The sequence below is a fragment of the Lissotriton helveticus genome, chromosome 6 (assembly GCF_964261635.1).
Source record: "Lissotriton helveticus chromosome 6, aLisHel1.1, whole genome shotgun sequence".
Classification (NCBI taxonomy): domain Eukaryota; kingdom Metazoa; phylum Chordata; class Amphibia; order Caudata; family Salamandridae; genus Lissotriton; species Lissotriton helveticus.
Genome location: NC_136067.1, coordinates 950777157 through 950793789, shown reverse-complemented (window position 1 = coordinate 950793789; position 16633 = coordinate 950777157). Strand labels below are relative to the sequence as shown.

General features: G+C 44.6%; 1 protein-coding gene across 4 annotated transcripts in view; it reads right to left on the bottom strand.

Moving 5' to 3' along the window:
* The window catches only part of LOC144761610 (centromere protein H-like), a 308640-nt gene extending 294172 nt beyond the window's left edge, over positions 1–14468 (bottom strand). For 3 of the 4 annotated variants that reach the window (XM_078646907.1, XM_078646910.1, XM_078646911.1), the window contains exon 1: positions 14345–14468. In XM_078646907.1, the coding sequence (XP_078503033.1) occupies positions 14345–14403 (59 nt within the window). In that variant the 5' untranslated portion in view covers positions 14404–14468. Of the gene's footprint in view, positions 1–4483; positions 4603–14344 lie in introns of those variants that run through there. The other variant, XM_078646909.1, reaches the window with a different exon arrangement.
* Positions 14469–16633: the final 2165 nt, after the last annotated feature.

The following is a 16633-nucleotide window of genomic DNA, read 5'->3' as shown; positions in this document are numbered from 1 at the left end:
GGACTATGGTGCGACCTCTCACAACTCCCATTCAGTTCTCTGGTGGCAGGCACACAGTGTGGACACTTAAAGCTGTTCCTGTACTCTTGCGCTCTCCTCTCCCCTTCACTGAGTATTGGGCACGCCACCCCTCCACTCCCGGGGCCCCCGTTTTCCAGGTCTGTTCTACCTCCATTCCGGGCCCAATGGGTGACTCCCCTACTCCCTCTACAGTCCCACTCCGGGCTACTCTCCCCAGCCCCGCAGTGAGTTCGTGCTCTGCTGTCCTGACTTTCTCTTTCTGCTTCTGCAGCATTGATGCACTTTTGAGCCTTCACTGCCTCATCCCACTGCTTCATGTACTCATTTAGCTCTTGAAAGGATTTTCGTCCAGATCCCCTCAGATCCATTGGCCATCTAGGGCCCCCAGGATCTCCTCCTGGGTCCCCTGCTGTGTGCATCGGGGTGCTCCACTCTCTGGGTATCGGCATCTGACTTGGGGAATTAGTGGTATCGTTCCTCCTTGCCTGCTCTGCTCTTTCTCTGTCTTTCCGTTTCCGTTCTTCCCCTTTCGCTCTCTCTTGGTCATATATCGATATTATAGGACCTATGGTAACAGGTACCTGTAGTGCATCTGGTAATGGGTAGGATGTGGCGCTTTCCGTTTCCGGCGCTCTTTGTACCACAAACCTACCGACTACCTGTTGCACCTGACTAGGCTGGAGCAACTCTTTCTTTGGCTCAGGATCCCACTCTGAACTGGGAAGCGGTCTATGCTCTCCTGCATTGCCCCCCTTTTCTCCTTCAGTATTCTCGACCTCTCCCCCTGCTCTATTATACGGGGGTGGCCTGTCTGTCAGTAATCTGTTTATCAGGCTGTCCTCTGTTTCGCTCTCATCATCTTCTTCTAGGGGGCTTTTATTTACTGGCGCCTCTAACACTGGGTACAGTTTATTTATTTCCAAATTATGCACTCTCCATCTTTTAGCATCCGCATCCCACCTGGCATCCTGTACTGCCCTTACCGAGCGTTTCACCCTTTCTTGCCGTCTGTTCATATTCCTTTCATGCGCTGCCCTAAGCCATGCATCAAGGGCTTCAAACTGGGTTGGTCTAGGCAAGGGTCTCTTTGAGGTCATGATTGATTTCAATCGATGTAACACCTCTAATCTGAACGTCCCGTACTTCGGGAACGTCAGTTCCTCGTTTCCTTCAGTAATCTTACTCCACTCTGATATCCAAAGGATCGTATGCAACCCAACATTTACTGCCATATAACGAGCTGGCGTACCCTCCGGCGGGGCTTCTTCCCCTTCATACGATCCTCGCCTCTCTTTCTTAAACAGCGCTTTCAACCATTTAAAACACTTCATAATTATGCGCACAAAATTCAGCCTCGCTACTCTGTTTACTTCCTGATGACAATCCACCAATCCTGTCGCGGCTTTGCTAGCTTGGCCTATCACAGCGCGGTCTTTCTCCTGTTGGCCAATCACGTCGCGACCCTGTATGACGTGTTCGCTAGCTGGCCTATCACAGCGCGGTCTTTCTCCGGTCAGCCAATCACTGCGCGACACCACCTGACGTCTCTTTTCTCCGCTTCGCAGCAGCACCCCTCCTTTCTCAACTCGTCTCCCGGTTATGCATGCGTCCCATTCATACACTGAAAAATGACTACTTCCGACCAAGCGGTCACTTCTCTCGACTGTACGTCCACAGTCTATCTGTAATTGTCAACACAACTGACGAGATGTCTATCGTCTCTCTGATAGGTTACTTACACACACAGTAACTTCCGACCAGCGTCCGTTACTCACGCACTCACTCTTACGTTCCCCCTATCTCGGTCTCTCGGGTGATCAATGGTACCTCATGACCCCCTTCACACTAGTTGACAATTACTCTGGGTGTCCGATACACCCGAACCACTTAAGCTCTCCTTGAACTTAAGATTTCCACCGGTTGCGCGCGCTCACAACCTGTTCCACAGTCACTCTACAGACATTCAACTCCGCCAGACATTACAACATAGATACAATACAAAAACACCGCAATCTAACACGCATAACCCTTTATACTCACTCTCTCTGATACTGCTGCTTTTTCTGTCTCACGTCATCCGGATCTTCATCTGCGGGCTGTTCTTCCGATCATCGATTTCTAGGGGCCTTGGGGTAAGCTAACCTGGCCTAGGTCACCGTCCTCAAGAAGGCAACCATCCTCTATAGCTACCAACTGAAAGGGCGAGATTTTGATCGATACCTTATATCTATTGATCCAAACCTCGTTCTGGTCGACTGAACCTTTATTGCCTGTCTTGGAAGGAAACAGTACACCTATCTGCAAATTAGTTCACCCAAGAAAGGACTCTACTCTCAAAGATCACGGACAACTTCTAGGTTTCAAAAGTTTATTGTAAAGATATAATGAGCTGCAAATACAAGCATCTCAGAATGAGATTCACGAGATACACAGGTCCAATTACATACATGTGCTCTCGAAAAGCCCTCAGACGAGCAACAGAAATCACTAACACAAGTTCTAAAAATAGCAAAGCTATCAGCATAGACGCATATCTCTCCTTCATTTAGGTTGGAGGAAAACAAACACAGGTTAGGCGTCCCTACCCTGTTCTAGATGGTATCCCTACTTAACCAAATCCCAACCTAACAAAGGTGTCAGCAATGAATGACCCCCAAGGGAAGTCACCCACTCTAAGTCTCTTGGTGAAAACCTAAAGTTCTCCAGTCATGACCCCTCACTGCCTACCCATCCGCTCTCTAAAGGGTCCTCAGGTCTCTGCTCTAACTCCACCCACGGGTGCTGTCCCTAATACAAAACAGTCAACAACATTTGAGACGCCCCTTGCGAAACGCCTCTCACGTGGTGCAACTTCAGGCTTTTTCCATGATGCTTTGTATTGGGCCTCAGACGTTAGAGTTGACCTTGCTTCTCAGTCTCTTCTCCGGCCCGCTGATACCCCTTAAACATTCCAGAACCCTCCTCCATGTCTGGGCCGTCTACTGAACAGGCCTCTATTCATTCACTTATAATTGGATCCCCCCTTTCCTGTTGCAGACAGATATCTGCCGCCAAGAACCCAACTCTCATAGACTTCTAAAAAAAGCTTGCAACATTTCTCAGCCCAGACATGTACGTGTAAATCAATGCTAAAACATTTCAGGCCTACAATATTTCACATTATGATTATAGCATTCAATTTCTTCATTTAATTAAAGCATGTTAAAACTCTTATTCTATTATTTGGAAAACATTACTCCAAATCATGGCCCATTAATGCAATGACCAAAAACGTTAAACAATCTGTGTCGTGAAAAGAAACACCTTCCCTTTTAGCTCCAGCTCTGGCCCTGAGGCCTACCACGTTCTGCGTTTTACCACAGACCATCTTATATGTTAACAGCTACACGACATAGATTCAAAATAATCACGTCTAATAAAATCATATAATGTCACACATTTCTGTATTAGTTCCACTTCTACTTAAATCTCTATATTAGCTATACATTTAGAATATAATTTCAGATACTATTAGCACTCATGGCATTTCTCTTCATGAATTATGCTCTCTATAGGTAAGTGTGATGTACTCATATATTTATATCAGTTTGCGCTCTCTCACATGCATTCCTATCTCGAAATCAAGCGCCCGAATACCATTGTCAGGTTATGTATATTTATATTGAGCTTTCAATGCCCCTTGCAACACCTCGTGTACAGTTCGCCGAGTCTGCGAGCCCTCTTTGCCGCAGGTTCAAAAGGTGCGGCATACTGGTACAATAAGTGCCAGATTTGCAAAGGTCGTGCAAAGTGAGGCAAATGGGTGCAAACCCTTGAAAGGGTAATTTTTTCCCCAGCGTATTTTGCGCTGGAAAGGTGCAATTGTCTAAGCAGAGATAGCGCATTCCACTGCCTCCAGGGCTTTAAATGGCATAAAAAAAACTGGAGAGTCTCTCAACGGGGCGTGGCTTAAAAATATAAGCTAAAAATCTGTGCTTAGCATAGTGTGCCACCCACCTTGTATTTTGCTGTTTTTTGTCATTGCATCCAGATATATTCTATAATAAGTAACATCATACCTACAACAAGGCAGGACTGTTGGCTTTGTCAGTGGTAGTTAGTTGCATAAGATAAATAAGCAGGAACTGTGTCTTGTATATGATATTGAAAAAAGCTTCCACTTAAAGCCCTAGTGACACCACGACAATGTTGCTAATCAGATTCCACGAGAGAAAACAGGGCGCGCTACATTGAGGTTTGGGGGTGGAGGGGACTGTACCTTAAGTGGATCTCAGCTATACAGCGACGCATATTAAACTACATTTGACGTTAATGAATTGTATCAGGTCATACACTGTCAGAATTCCGGCGCTCAGTATCTCAAAGCCGCCACACAGCAGGACGTTGGATTTACCTTCTATCACCGTAGATAGCATTTCGTACAGCGAATAGATAAACTAAAATAATAAGAAAAAAAACTGACCCCGTCTCTTTCGGCTGCTTTGCCTTTCTGGAAGTCATGTTTGCAAGAACCAGATTTCCTCCTCCTTTCCTTTGGGCGGAATGCTGAAGTGAGGCAGACTCGGGCTATCTGGCGGGTTGATTATCCACAGGTCTGAATAATTAAAGTAAATTACCACCTGCTGAATTTGTTAAAAAAAAAGCATTAGCAAAGCCAATATCTCGCGCCTATGCCAGATCTATTGTCTTTGTTAATGTGTTTTTTAGCCAATTTGCACATCTCACTGTGTATTTTTCCCTTTCGTTCTCCTTCCTTCTCTTGGGTCTTTCTCAACCCTTCCCAATTTGCTGCTTTTCTCTCGTTTTCCTCTGGGAGAGTCTGATGATAAAAAGTGAGCCCAGTCCCGAAAAACAAGTACTGGTGCAAATACAGCCCTGAACTTAGCTGACTTTGGTCTCAGGGCCGGCTCTAGGGCGGTGCGACCGTTGCCATGGCACCGGGTGCTGACTCTTCGAGGGGGCGCCCCGTTTGGAAGTATTTTATGGTTTTAAAGCACCTGCGGCTGCATTGCTGGCCTCCAGCAATCATCCTACAATAAAAATGTCAAGATAAGTCCTGGACAAGCTGGACAAGGTTAGTAGCAACGCTGCGCTGCTGTACACGACGCGCTGCCTCGCTGTGTAAATTGCGCTAGTATGCGCTTTTAAAAATCGCCGCTTAATCATTTTTAAATAAAATACGAAATTGCCGCAATAACTCTTTTTAAAGCACACATAGCGCTTACCTGCACTTAAATGTTAAAAGTCACCGCTGTTTGGCGGACCACTTAGCTCCCTACACCCACGCACCCAGCCATCTTGGTGGTAGGCAGGGACAAAAACGCGGCGCCATTTTGGTGAGCGTCCTAGTCTTTTGCCTGGCTGAACTCGGACCTATTTAAACCTGCCTGATGCCGCGCAGCGGGAACGCGCAGCGGGACAGCCAGAGTCCAGCCAGAGTCCGGCTCGTCTGCGCTCGTCTGCGCTCGTCCGCGGCGAGGGTAAGGGAGGCCGCCCCCATACATACGCCTGTAGTGAACTCCAGGGATTGGTTGTGTTCTCTTAATACTCATTCTCCCTCTTGTTACAATCTCTTGACCCCAGATAATTGGAAGGACACAGTGGTATGTCTGCACTGTAGAGCTAAGCTTATTCCGGTATTAAGCTCTCATGCTCATCCTTATTCTACTGTCCTTCGAGGGGGGCTTCTTAATGCCAGATCTCTATGTAAAAATGCCCAGCATGTCCATGATTTGATCATCGAAATGGACCTGGATTGCTTATTTGTCACCGAAACATGGCTTCGGCCGTGGTGCAATCCGGATTTAGCTGTAGCTTTGCCTCACGCCTTTTCAATCCAACGATTGGATAGACCATTGCAGCGGGGAGGCGGCTTGGCTATTATTTATCGCACCACTCTCAAATGTTCTACATTTGAATTGCCTGACATTAAAGAAGCTGAGGCCATGGCCTTTTGTCTTACCATCAATGACACCCTCTCTTTTTCTGGTGCCCTAATCTATCGCCCACCTGGCCCACGGATAGTCTTTCTGGATAGTGTGGGAGATACTCTGAGCGAACTTACTCTTCAGTTCGCACATTGTACAGTATTGGGAGACCTTAACCTTCATCTGGACTCCATCAAAGAGCCAGGAACCAGTGATTTTATGGACATCATAAACACACTCGGCCTTACTCTGCTGACATCGGAACCCACGCATGCAGCAGGCCATGTCCTGGACTGCATGTGTACTAATATGGAGGGTTTGTCTGTTAAGGCCCCACATACCTTGACATGGTCAGATCACAAACTCATCCCATTTAACCTTTCTGTAAAACAGAAGGTTCCGATTCCTAAGGCAGATTCGAATATGGCCGGCTATAAGCCAGATTGGATTAATGCCCCGGCGCGCCCGCTGCTCATTGAGAAGTTGAGGGCTAGCAAACCCGGCTTAACAGGGTGCACGTTAACAGATAACCAGCAATACTGCGAATGGTTAGCAACATTTGGCTCATCCTTAGATGTAAGGAAGAAGTGTGGTCATACACATGGTTCCACAAATAAAAAGAGCGCCCCCTGGTTTACATTAGCTCTGAGAATGGAATTGAGTGCAGTAAGATCCCTGGAGCGCAGATGGCGAAGGAAATATGAGCCAGCTGCTCGTGATATCTATATAGCTGCACGTAAGAACTATCATGCGGCAATTAAGCTGGCTAAAAAAACCTACTATCTGGAGGCTATCTCTTCCTCTGAAGGGGGACAGAAGGAAATCTTCAAGATAGTTAAGAGTTTCACCAATCCCATCGCGCTTTCCCAGGAGATCCCCCCCTCGCAATCATTGTGTAATGATATAGCTAATTATTTCGAAAAGAAGATCTTGGATATTGTCAGGGATTTTCCACCGAGCTTCCCCATTCCAGCTGATCCGGATAAAATGAGGATAGACGGCTTGACATCCAGGACTTCTTGCTTGGAATCATTTGCACAGGTTTCCCTGGAGGACTCATACCAAGCCATCTCGGCTATAAAATCTGGTTCCCCATTTGATCCATGCCCGCCCATAGTTCTTCGAACCTTGGTTGCGGATTTAAATCCAATGATTAACAGTATCATTAACTCCTCGCTGGCTACTGCTGTAATCCCAGATGATTGGAAATGCGCAGCGGTTATGCCACTGCAAAAAAAAGCCCTGTCAGACCCAACCACCCTGTCTAACCTGCGACCAATTTCCCTACTCCCGGCAGTTTTTAAACTGACAGAGAAATTTGTCAATCATCAGTTGTCAAATTTCCTAGAGGAGAATAATATTCTCCACTCTAACCAATCAGGGTTTCGGTCCAAGCACTCGACTGAGTCCGTCCTTTTGTTCTCGGCCGAGACATTACGTATGGCATTGGACCAGGGGAAGAAGGCCGTCTTGATTTTACTCGATCTATCGGCGGCCTTCGATACGGTCGCCCACTCAATCTTGACCGACCGTTTGAAGAATGCAGGTGTAGGTGGAACGGTGCTGGCATGGCTTACTAATTTCCTATCTCTGCGTCGTCCGGTAATAGTACTAGGTGACTATAAATCTGAGGAAAAGACCATCAACTCAGGGGTTCCACAGGGCGCCAGTTTGAGTCCTGTCTTATTTAATCTTTATATGGTCCCCTTGTTAGAGCTGATTGTGTCTTACCAGATTGAAGTCATAGCGTACGCTGACGACACTCAGCTGATTCTAGTGCTGGATAGGGAGTTGCCGGGGGCAGAAGAAAACCTGAGGAACTGTCTCCGGGCTACATTTGAGTGGATGACTAACAACCACCTCAGATGTAACTCGGGGAAGACAGAAATAATATCCTTTGGCCCTCTAAATACGTTTTCCCCCTCACAATGGTGGCCTGAGGGTGCTGAAGCCCCCCCTAACACTATTGCTTCTGCACGAAATCTTGGAGTCAAATTTGATGCCCAACTTTCTTTTAAACCGCAGGCAGTAGCTGTGGCGGGCTCGTGTTTTCAGATTATCAGATCACTGAAGAAGTTTTTTGATTTGCTGCCTCTGGCGGCCAGGAAGACTGTTGCAGTGGCCCTTATAACATCTAGATTGGACTACTGCAACAGTCTTTATGCAGGCACCAATAAAGCGGTGCTGCATAGACTGCAGATGGTTCAACATGCTGCAGCTCGTCTGGTTTTACGCTGGCCGAAAAGATCATCTGCTTCGGCGGCACTAAAAACTCTACATTGGCTGCCCATTCATAAGCGGGTACTTTTTAAGATTCTTGTGATCGCCTTTAGAGCCTTTCAGTCTCAAGGCCCTAGATATCTTTTGAGGGTTATTTCAACGCTATATGCCAACACGCTGTTTGAGGTCTGCCAATCAAAACCTTTTAGTTGTTCCTAGATTTAGATTAGCCACTAAGGGAGGGAAGTCTCTCTTTGTGCTAGGATCAAAAGCCTGGAATAAACTGCCAGCACAGCTCCGTTGTATAGTCAAGGAGACTGACTTCAGAAAATCATTGAAAACATGGATCTTCTCGCTCTCAGACATAGCCTGTAGAGCATTGGTGTAATAATTGTACAGTGTGTTACTGCCTTCTGTCTACCAACTCATTTTTCATCAGGGTTGGGTGTGGAGCGCCAAGATGCTCCCCGGAGCGATAGTTGCGCTATAAAAATGTGTGCTTACATTACATTACATTACATTACATCCGGTGATTAATGTTCTTCCGGGGTAGAAAAGGAGTTTTGTCTAGTGGATTTTTTTAAACTCATTTAATGGTAGGGCAGAGGGTTAAAATGCCTGCTGCAAATAATGTGTTCCATGCAGATCGCAAAGTGCACACAGTTCAAATAGGTCAGTTGTTTTGTCAGAGAACCTTTTTTTTTTTACTATCCATGTAGATGTTAAAATCCTAACATGGAACAGTGAGCTAAGATTTGTCATCAAAGAACTGCAAAGAAACGGCAAGGTATAGATTAGAGCATCATGATTTCTTCCTCCCTCTCATTATTCTAATGTTTCAAAAAGTGTTCATTTTGGTAAAAAAAATCCTTATTATTAAATGTAACCCCCAACCATAGGGGTTATGTTTTACATTCTGAGTCTGTGCTTCTACAGACCAGGCACTCTTTAAACTATACTGTTTACCAGTATAGGTGACATGTGACTAAACTTGTAGTCTTCTGGCTTATGATTGATTGTCTCAGAGACACCCTGCACTGGTGTAGGTGGCGCTATATAACTAAATACATCTGAGAGAGAGGGGTCATGGAGACTTTAGGGTGCACTGTTAAAGGGTGGTAGTAAGGAAGTCCGTGGGGGCGCCAACAACAATTGTCGCACAGGGCGCACCCAGTGCTAAAGCCGGCCCCGGTTGGTCGTATTATCATTGCCCAATGTTACTAAGTACTCATAGTCAACCCAGGTTAGCAGCACCGCTTTTGTAAAGGAGCACCATTCTGTACGCTGGGATCGTAAGAATATAGAACTATGACAGCCAGCACTTGGCTAAAAAGCCGATGTTGTATGGACAGTGGGTATCTCTGTGGAAAGCAAAACTACCAGTACCAGAATGCAAAGGATGAGGCATTCAAACAAGGATGGCATCAGCAAAGCGAATCTCAGATCAAACGGGAGAGAAGAGTTATCAAAAGAGTCCCGGAAATTACATTTTACAATATCTGAAACTCTTTTGAAAGATACATGTATATTTCGGATATCTTTTAGGAACTTGTTTTAGTATGGTAGTATTTTTTGGGTCTTATTTGTGTCGTGCCGTAAAGTGAATAATGGAGTTAATATATATATATATATATATATATATATATATATATATATATATATATATATATATATATATATATGTGCGCTCGCGTGTAAGGACACGGTCACACTCGCGGGGAGAAACTTGAACTCGCCTTTCTTGCCACAGCGTGCTTGAATAGCTGAGGAGCTCAAGAGAAAGTGATTCAATCCCATTTCGCCGTGGAATTCCTGACGCGTTTCGAAGGCTCCCGCCTTCTCTTCAGAAGATTTGGCAAACTGATGATGGGAATGCAGGTACCAGCCCTGATACTGATCATGGCACGCCCCTGATGGGCAGTCCAAATGTCCCAGTGCCTGCTGGGACTGGTAGTCCTGTTTAGTCTTGGCGCCCCATGTGTGGATCGAGGCGGACGAGTGGTCTCCCCTCGCCAACCAAGCGACCTCACGATATCGGAGTAGCAGACGGATATATGCCCGTCAAACTAGCAAGCTGGATGTTTGCCCTAGTCGGCTCCTACCTTGAGGCTGCTTGGCGGTGCTCAGCGTGTATGCAGGGGCTCTGCTTGCTCGTTACCATCATGGTATATATATATATATATCCTTATCTATCAGGTCGTATATGCCCGGGTCCTTATCATTCATAAATAAATGAAATTTATGAATTATGCTGCTACAGGATAAATACCTTGTTTTTAGTTCACAGCTGTTTAAATTTAGCTTTGTTTTAAACTTTTTTTGCATTTGTATGCATGTATTATTCTGTCCTTTTAGGGCAAGCTGTCGAAATAAAGATGACAAAATGAAAATATTTCAGACTCAATAGTAGCGTCTGTTCATTTGTGCCAGAAACAGGCAATAATAGTTTTATAAGTTTGGAATTATTGTTTCATAGCCGTCAGCCTAGCTCCATAAAAGCGTACCTTTCAGACAACTGCTTTAAACAAGCTGGAAACAGTTGTTTAACTATCTGTTCCATTAAAAGTGTGGGCCTTCAGTTCCCAGCACGCTTAGCGCAGTTAGATGAAAACCAGGACATATTAATAGTCACTCTCAAGCAGGGGCGTAGGAGACACTAAATTTCCGGGGGTCACAAGGACAACCTTTTGGACTTTCCAGTGACCCTATACAAATCGCCCATTGTCTGAGAGCGGTACACTTCCTTAAACTAATACAATTGCATAGTTTTGTAGTGAAACATTGATAAAGGCAGGTATGTAGTCACAGTTTGCAAGTATGCTTTAATTGTTATTTACATTCACAAAGAAAGTAGACCAAATGTGAAAAACATGTTTTTGAATCTTACATTTTCATGCACCAAGCAAATAAAGGTGGGATGGAAAAAGGAAGAATAAACTGAATGCTCTTCGCGACATTTCTAAACCACAAAATGCAATTGGACTAATATTGGAGTGTATTGGAGAAAGACTATAGGCACCGAGAGCTGTAAGAGCAGAGAAATGCCCACTTTGTAAAAGTAGCATATCTAAAATAGTAATATGAAATCCAACCTTACCAAATAGGATGTATCATTGCCATTCCGAAGATGTAAAACATCGGACAGCTACTCTTTTCTAACCAGGAATTATAGCTTGAAAGAGTGTATTTAGGAATTCCCAATGTTAATCTATGAGAGGAGTATACATCACAGTAGTGAAAAATGAGTGTAGGTGTTTTTCACTAAAAGGACATGCAAAACTTAAAAGTACATGTCCTACCTTTCAGTACCTTCGCACACTGCGCTATGGGCTACATATGGCCCACCTTAGGGGTGACGTGTAATAAAAGAAGTTTAAGGCTTGGCTAGGAGTTTTTATTACCAAGTCAATGTGGCAGTAAAACTGCACACACAATCAATCAATCAATCAATCAATCAAGGGTTTGTTAAGTGCGACTACTCACCCGTAAGGGTCTCAAGGCGCTGGGGAGGTGAGTGGGGGTGGGGTGTCACAGGTTCCGGTCCATCAAGGAGGGGGTCTGTCGAAGAGCCAAGTTTTAAGGTTTCTTGCAAAGATGGGGAGCGATGTTGACTGAGGTGGAGAGGAAGGTTGTTCCAGGCTTTGGCCGTGAGGAAGGAGAAGGAGCAGCCTCCCGATCTGGTCTTTCTGGCTCAGAGAATCACGGCGTAGGAGAGCTGAGCTGATCGTAGGGTCCATTGGGGTGCGTGAAATTTGAGTTGTCTGTTCAGGTATGCTGGTCCGGTGTCGTGGAGGGCCTTGTGAGCGTGTGTTAGCATCTTGAAGGTGATTCTAGCTTTGATGGGGAGCCAGTGGAGTGTGCGCAGGTGCTGGGAGATGTGGCAGTCTCTCAGTAGGTTGAGGACCGGTCTGGCAGCGACGTTTTGGATATTCTGTTGCTAGCGGGTGAGGTTTTTGTTTATTCTGGCATAGACTGAGTTGCCGTAGTCTAGTCTGCTGGTGACCAGGGCGTGAATGACGGTCTTTCTGTGTTCGAGAGGGATCCATTCGAAGGTCTTGCGTAGGAGGTGGAAGGTGTGGAAGCAGGAGGATGAGTAGCCATTTCCTTGGTGGCCTTGAAGTGCCCCTCCGCTGGTCACGTGCCCCTCCTCTGACAGACCCCGCAGCCACGCCCAGGGGGTATGGGATCTGAAAAATCCAGTTACGCATGCATCCCTATCCCGAAATCAAGCTCACGAATACAGTTGTCATATTATGTATATTTATGTTGAGCTTTTAATGCCCCTTGCAACACCTCGTGTACAGTTCGCCGAGTCTGCGAGCCCTCGTGCCGCAGGTTCAAAAGGTGCGGCATATTGTTTCAAAGGTGCAGCATACTTGGTACAATAAGTGCCAGATTTGCAAAGGGTCGTGCAAAGTGAGGCAAATGGGTGCAAACCCTTGAAAGGGTCATTTTTTCCCAGCGGATTTTGCGCTGGAAAGGTGCAATTTTCTCAGCATAGATAGTGCATTGTGCTGCCTCCAGGGCTTTAAGTGGGATGAAAAAACTGGAGGGTCTCTCAAAGGGGCGTGATTTAAAACTGTAAGCTAAAAATGTGTGCTTAGCATAGTGTGCCTTGTATTTTGCTGCGTGAATCGCTGCTTGCGCAGCTTTTCGCCAGGCGAAACCTACAAATCTGCCACCAGTGACTAAACCTACAAATCTGCCACCAGTGACTGGCAACAAGCACATCTGGGATCAGAGATCATTGAGGTCACCTAATGCGATTTTAATAATTTCTTTTTGCTGATTACATGTTCTATATTTTTGTAAAATGGCTTGGGAAATGTATTGTGTTGGTCACTGAACTGTAAAACGGTTAGTGCTTCAACTGGATACACATTTCTCTCTTGGAATCGTGTTGTGACCTACCCAGGGAGTGTTTTTTAAGTTGGTATGGGTACCCCCTTCCAAAATGAATAACTATTTTTCTGATGCTACGTTTTCGGGAGAACCAGTGGCAGTAGGCCTAAGTGGCAGGATCCTGAGACAACGTTGGGCCTCAGCTTACTCCGTTACAAATTAAGCACTGGTTACTGTACATATACGGACTGGCTTTGTGTTGTCTTTTGTTGCTCGTTATGATGCTTTAGAATATGAATACACACAAGAGTCTTCTACTTAGGCATAGTTACATTTTCTGTAGCGTGGGATATACATGTGACTAATACAGAAATTCAAAAAAATAAATGTAAAAAAAAAAAAAAATCACACATACACACACAAACGCAGCGTTCTCAAGTTTCATGCCCATGTGTGAGTGGCACTTCCAGTCCAGGGTTTCTATGTGCATTCTGGGACTTGTAAAAAAATCACTGACTGAAGTGGGTGAGCAAGTCATGAATGGAACAGAAACGTGCGATCTCCGAACATGCGAAAGGTCTAAGGCACACATTAAGTACAACTCATTTCCTGAACACAAAACAATAGTCTACATATTGGTACAATAAGTGCCAGATTTGCAAAGGTCGTGCAAAGTGAGGCAAATGGGTGCAAACCCTTGAAAGGGTAATTTTTCCCCAGCGTATTTTGCGCTGCAAAGGTGCAATTTTCTAAGCATAGATAGCGCATTGCGCTGCCTTCAGGGCTTTAAGTGGCATAACAAAAACTGGAGTCTCTCTCAACGGGGCGTGGCTTAAAAATATAAGCTAAAAATCTGTGCTCAGCATAGTGTGCCACCCCCCTTGTATTTTGCTGTTTTTGTCATTGCATTCAGATATATTCTACAATAAGTAACATCATACCTACAACAAGGCAGGACTGTTGGCTTTGTCAGTGGTAGTTAGTTGCATAAGAAATAAGCAGGAACTGTGTCTTGTATATGATATTGAAAAAAGCTTCCACTTAAAGCCCTAGTGACACCACGACAATGTTGCTAATCAGATTCCACGAGAGAAAACAGGGCGCGCTACATTGAGGTTTGGGGGTGGAGGATACTGTACCTTAAGTGGTGCTCGGCTATACAGCGACGCATATTAAACTAAATTTGACGTTAATGAATTGTGTCAGGTCATACACTGTTAGAATTCCCGCGCTCAGTATCTCAAAGCCGCCACACAGCAGGACGTTGGATTAACCTTCTATCACCGTAGATAGCATTTCGTACATCGAAAAGATAAGCTAAGAAAAAAACTGACCCCGTCTCTTTCGGCTGCTTTGCCTTTCTGGAACTCATGTTTGCCTTTCTGGAACTCATGTTTGCAAGAACCAGATTTCCTCCTCCTTTCCTTTGGGCGGAATGCTGAAGCGAGGCAGACTCGGGCTATCTGGCGGGTTGATTATCCACAGGTCTGAATAATTAAAGTAAATTACCACCTGCTGAATTTGTTAAAAAAAAAAAGCATTAGCAAAGCCAATATCTCGCGCCTATGCCAGATCTATTGTCTTTGTTAATGTGTTTTTTAGCCAAGTTGCACAGGAGGGACGCTCTGAATTCTTGGGTTGCTGAATAACGCGTGCCTATTCTCGATTTTACTTCATACAATTTTGCTTCCATAGTTCTACACTTACTGTCACGTTATTTTTATGTTCCAATGTATGTATCATCCCTGCTTGTCTCCCTGTGTCTTTTTCCATTTCGTTCTCCTTCCTTCTCTTGGGTCTTTCTCCACCCTTCCCCATTTGCTGCTTTTCTCTCGTTTCCCTCGGGGAAAGTCTGATGATGAAAAGTGAGCCCAGTCCCGAAAAAGATGTACTGGTTCCGCACCGGCACAAATACAGCCCTGAACTTAGCTGACGTTGGTCGTATTATCATTGCCCAATGTTACTAAGTAATCATAGTCAACCCAGGTTAGCAGCGCCGCTTTTGTAATGGAGCACCATTCTGTACGCTGGGATCGTAAGATAGAACTATGACAGCCAGCTCTTGCTCTTGGCTAAAAAGCCGATGTTGTATGGACAGTGGGCATCTCTGTGGAAAGCAAAACTACCAGTACCACAATGCAAAGGATGAGGCATTCAAATAAGGATGGCATCAACAAAGCGTCTCTCAGATCAAACGGGACAGATGAGGTATCAAGAGTCCCTGAAATTACACGTTACAATATCTGAAACTTTTTTGAAAGATACATGTATATTTCGGATATCTTTTAGGAACTTGTTTCAGTATGGTAGTATTTTTTGGGTCTTATTTATGTTGTGCAGTAATGTGAATAATGGAGTTTTTTTAAAATATATCAGGTTGTATATGGCTGGGTCCTTATCATTCATAAATAAATGTATGCATTTATTATTCTGTCCTATTAGGGCAAGCTGCCGGAATAAAGTTGACGAAATGAAAATGAAAATATTTCAGACTCAATAGTAGCATCTGTTCATTTGTGCCAGAAACAGGCACTGGTAGTTTTATAAGTTTGGAATTATTCTTTCATAGCTGTCAGCCTAGCTCCATAACAGCTTACCTTTCAGACAACTGCTTTAAACAAGCTGGAAACAGTTGTTTAACTATCTGTAAGTGTGGGCCTTCAGTTCCCAGCATGCTTAACACAGTTAGATGAAAACCAAGACATTAATAGCCACTCTCAAGCAGGGGCGTAGTATGCACTACATTTCTGGGTGGGGGAGGGGGGGGGGGGAAGACAAGGACAACCTTTTGGACTTTCCAGTGACCCTATAAAAATCGCCCATTGTCTGAGAGCCGTACGCTCCCTTACACTAATGCAATTGCATAGTTTTGTAGTGAAATATTGACTAAGGCAGGTTGGTAGTCACAGTTTGCAAGTATGCTTTAATTGTCATTTACATTCACAAAGTGATTGGACCAAATGTGAATTTTTTTTTAATCTTTCATTTTCATGCACCAAGCAAATAAAGTGGGACAAAAAAAGGAAGAATAAACTGAATGCTCTTCCCGACATTCCCAAACCTAAAAATGCAATTGGACTAATATTGGAGTGTATTGGAGAAAGACTATAGGCACCGAGAGCTGTAAGAGCAGAGAGATGCCCACTTTGTAAAAGTAGCATATCTAAAATAGTAATATGAAATCCAAACTTACCAGTAAAAAGGATTTACCATTGCCATTCCAAAGATGTAAAACATGGGACAGCTACGCCTTTCTAACCAGGAATTACAACTTGAAAGAGTGTATGTAGGAATTCCCAATTTTAATATATGAGAGGAGTATACCTCACAGTAGTGAAAAGTTAGTGTAGGGGATTTTTGCTACAAGGACATGTAAACCTTAAAAGTACATGTCCTACATTTTAGTACCATAGCACACTGCGCTATGGGCTACCTAGGGCCCACCTTAGGGGTGACTTATGTGTAATAAAAGAGAAGTTTAAGGCTTGGCTAGGAGTTTTTAATACCTACTCAATGTGGCAGTAAAACTACACAAACAATCAAATAATCAATCAAGGGTTTGTTAAGCGTGACTACTCACCCGTAAGTGTCTCAAGGCTCTGGGGAGGGGGTCGCAGGTTCCG